This window comes from Octopus bimaculoides, chromosome 8 (genome assembly GCF_001194135.2).
Source record: "Octopus bimaculoides isolate UCB-OBI-ISO-001 chromosome 8, ASM119413v2, whole genome shotgun sequence".
Taxonomy (NCBI): Eukaryota; Metazoa; Mollusca; class Cephalopoda; order Octopoda; family Octopodidae; genus Octopus; species Octopus bimaculoides.
Window position 1 is genome coordinate 231,162 of NC_068988.1, and position 4,139 is coordinate 235,300.

The 4,139-nt window shown below is 34.0% G+C and overlaps 1 protein-coding gene across 3 annotated transcripts in view; it reads left to right on the forward strand.

Moving 5' to 3' along the window:
• The window catches only part of LOC106876619 (oxysterol-binding protein-related protein 9), a 108,849-nt gene that overhangs the window by 94,881 nt on the left and 9,829 nt on the right, over positions 1 to 4,139 (forward strand). For all 3 annotated transcript variants that reach the window (XM_052969912.1, XM_052969914.1, XM_052969915.1), the window contains 3 exons: positions 244 to 409; positions 1,819 to 1,903; positions 3,239 to 3,413. In XM_052969912.1, the coding sequence (XP_052825872.1) occupies positions 244 to 409; positions 1,819 to 1,903; positions 3,239 to 3,413 (426 nt within the window). The remainder of the gene's footprint in view (positions 1 to 243; positions 410 to 1,818; positions 1,904 to 3,238; positions 3,414 to 4,139) is intronic.

Consider the following 4,139-nt stretch of genomic DNA (forward strand, 5'->3'; position numbering starts at 1 on the left):
TCACTAACTTAAAATTATATTTATCACTAACTTAAAATTATATTTATCACTAACTTAAAATTATATTTATCACTAACTTAAAATTATATTTATCACTAACTTAAAATTATATTTATCACTTAGCTGAAATTATTTTTATCACTTACTTAAAGTTATATTTATCACTTACTTAAAATTATATTTATCACTTACTTAAAATTATATTTATCATCTGAAAAAACCAAAAACTTGCCTTTATTTTAGGATTGCTGACATTGACAATCCCAAAGACCGAATGCTACAAGTTGTAAGATGGTACATGTCTGCTTTCCATGCAGGCCGAAAGAGTGAAATAGCTAAGAAACCTTATAATCCAATTCTAGGAGAAATATTCCGGTGTCACTGGAAAATTCCTGGTGTCTCCAACTGTGTGAGTTAATGTTACAGTGTTTTTTCTTGACAAAAAATGTGTTTGGTTTAAAAGAAATCTCTCAAATCCCCTTAGACACATGAAAGGGCTGAAGACAGACAGTTTCCTCTTTGGCCAAGCCCTCATCACCTGAAAAAGAAAGTGAGGGTGGAAAGGGAAGTGCTGCCTCCCAGCAATTTTGTTCAAAGGTTGGTGAATGTGGCAGGACTGGTCTCAGTGAACGGGCTTACTCTACGCATGTGCCTGTAGATTGAAGGAAGATGATGTGGAGAGGGCACTTACCCTAGTTGTCCAGGCAAAAACCATGGTTTTGTGGGGTTTCCATGAGTAGCCCAAGGAAGTCTCCCTCTTTTGGGGAATTGTTTAACATTAGAATTTATATTGTTACTGTTTTACGACTTTTTACACGCTTCTTTGCGTAACCCCACATTTTATTGCCCTGTACCACCCACTAACATGTTTTTGTGAGCTCTTAGAGATTCATAAATAAATTATTATTATTATCATTAGCAGCAGCAGCAGCAGTAGTAGTAGTAAGGTGGCAAGTTGGCAGAATTGTTAGTGTGTCAAACCAAATACTTACAAGCATTATGAGTTCAAATCCCACCAAGGTCAACTTTTCTATTTGTCCTTTTATGGGTTGATAAAATAAATTGCCTGTCAAATACTTGGGTTGATGTAATCAACTAACCCCTCTCCCCTAAAACTGGTTAAGGATTCTCCTTGTCATTTAAAAGGAAAGCAATCGTTATTGATGTTTGGACAGTATTCTTCGTTGGAATGTATTTAGACTTTGTTGAGAATTGTACAGATGTCATAAAACAGAGCACAGACTTCATTATATCATTCTCAACATTTTAACTGTAAAAGTAATATCAAAATGAAGTCCCTGGAAAAAGCGATTCCTAATATTTACCGTGAAAGAGGAAACCCTTAAATCTGGGGAGAGATGGGGATGTTTCAGAAGGGTGATGAACAATAGTTGATAAAATTCAATCATGATTGATTTTTGCCTCTCATCTCTAATTGATCAATTAAAAATGTAACAAACTAATTTAATCAACTATACATCTTCTCTTCAAACTTTGTACTCTCTTTCACTAGTGTGAGAAACTATTGTACTTTATCAGTATTCTAATTTGTACTCCCTTTCATGAATGTGAGAATGTATTGTACATTGTCAATAATCAAATTTGTATTCTTTCATCAATGTGAAAAATTATTGTACTTGGTCAGTAATCTAATTTGTACCCCTTTTCACCACTGTCAAAAATGATTGTACCTTCTCAGTTATCTCATCGGAAGATTTCTTTGTGCATTACTTTTAAAGAGATTTGTTTTCAAGTCTAACCCTAACCCTTTTGCAACAACTGAAAGCAGTGAAGGAATAAAACCATTTCATCTTTCAGAGTACAGCTGAGAGTCCACTTTTCCCTTGGGCAAGAGAAGATAATTTAATTTTTATTGCTGAACAAGTCTCACATCACCCACCAAGTAAGTGGAGCTTTATTTCTCTTTCAAGTACCTTTGACCCCTTTCGTTACCAACCCGGCTGAAACCACCTCTGCGGCTTTGTAGTACAAATGTCTTGTTTTCAAAAGTTCTGAATTAAAGTCTTCCAGCAAACCTTAGTCACAGTTTATTTTCCTAACACTAACTTAATGATAACAAAGTTATTTTACTAAATTCTTTCTTATATTTTAAATTAATTGAAAGAAACACCGAACATCTCAACAGAAATATGGTAACAAAAGGGTTAACTACCTTTTCTCTTCATTAGGGGTTAGTGGAACTGTTTGTAGCTAGAAAGGCCCCAATGAAGTTAACAAATTTTAAAACCATTAGTTTCATCAAACATGTATTAATGAATTATTCTCTCTCTCTCTCTCTCTCGCTCTCACTCTTTTTGCCTGGTAAAACCAATATCTAGTAATCTAAATATAATATTGACATAGAATTGACATTAGAATCTCACCCAAATCTATTTTGTGGATCACTAAGGACTTTTGGAAAAGGCATTGCCTCACAACTTCCATTTCACTTTCTCTCCAAATTGTTCAAGTTATATCCATTGTTAGATGTTGTGAAGAGGCTTTTTTACAGCAGTTTCTTAAAAGTTTTGATTGATTTTTAATACAAAGATCAATAGAAAAGTCTGTCAAATCTACTCTTTTTTTTCTCTCAGTGATGATCATAATTAGATTTGAAGTAAACTTTTTGTTGTTGTTGTTGTACACATCAGCTTACTTAATGCTAATATTTTCTTTTCTGTATATAAGTTTGTTTATTATGTTGTATAGTTTAAACTAATTAATTAGTTGTTTATTTCAACCATTATTCATATTTGGGTGATATTTAAAATGGTTATCTTTTAAAAAAGCAGGAGGTGGCCGGTAACTTTGTACTCTTTGAATTTTATGATAACTTTATCATCTTTCATCCGTTATTTAATTTTGTAATAATCTTTTGTATTCAACTCATACTCATGTTAGGGAAATTTACTTTAGATTCAAATTTTACTGTGTCTTGGGAGAATCATTGCACTATCACACATGTGCTGGTTCAATTTCACTTCGATGAAAGAAATTTGACTACAAACAACAGATTGATTGTTTAACCAAGACATTAAACAAATGATTGATTAGTTAGATGATGAGATATTTAACCAATTGACTAGCAATAAAGAAGTGGAATTGAACCTGTGCATGTGTTATCATTGTCATAATGATCCACCCCCTGCAAGACACAACAAAATATTTTCGAATGTTTATATTTAATTGTATTTATTTTTGTTTGAGTTGTATTAAATTTTGTTTTTCTTTTATCCAGTCTCTGCCTTCTATGCAGAACACTACGATAAAAGAATCAGCTTGGATGGATACATATGGACGAAATCTAAATTTCTTGGTTTGTCCATCGGTGTTCATATGATTGGGCAAGCAGTCCTATCAGTCCCAGATTTTGAAGAAGAGTACATATTCACATTTCCAAATGGTTATGGAAGGTTAGTAGAGGAGTTTTATTTCATGTCTATGATGATGTTTGTCTTAAAAATTCATTTCAGACAACTGAGTCTCACTTTCTCTTCGTAAAATATGCAGACATTTTAATAACTGGAATGTTCACGTTTATTATCATTATTGTTGTTGTTGTTGAGTGAGAGAGCAGTGCATGCCATCAAAGTGAGACTGGGGTAAAATATACGAAGCCCAATATACCCATCATGACTACCTGTCTGATAAGAGTACACCAGGCACATGCATCATAACCATATGTGCGCGACATGGTGATCTCATCAAGATAAACAGCGCATGACCTTGCAGGTGAGGTCCAGTTAGAATATTCTTCAGGTCAAGTTGCCCATCCTTCTCAAAAGGTCCCTGAATAAGGGTTGTTTAAGGATGTTGAACGAAACACCCATGTTTCCAGAGGTGAATTATCCAAACTAGAAAGAATTCCTCTCAACACATGGCTAAGATGATCCCCCACTACTTCTGCTCCTGATCAGAGATGCACATATCGTCAGCCACCAAAGGACATGCTCAACTGGTTAAAGTCAAACAACTGACAAGCAAATCTGTGATATTGAGCAAAATATTTGCTGTAGCTCATCTTTTATACTAAGACAGAACAATGTCATGATAACACTTCCAATCAGTTAAGATCAGAAGCCATGAGAGCCACTGCCTGGTACTGCATCAGGGCATTTATTATTATTATTATTATTATT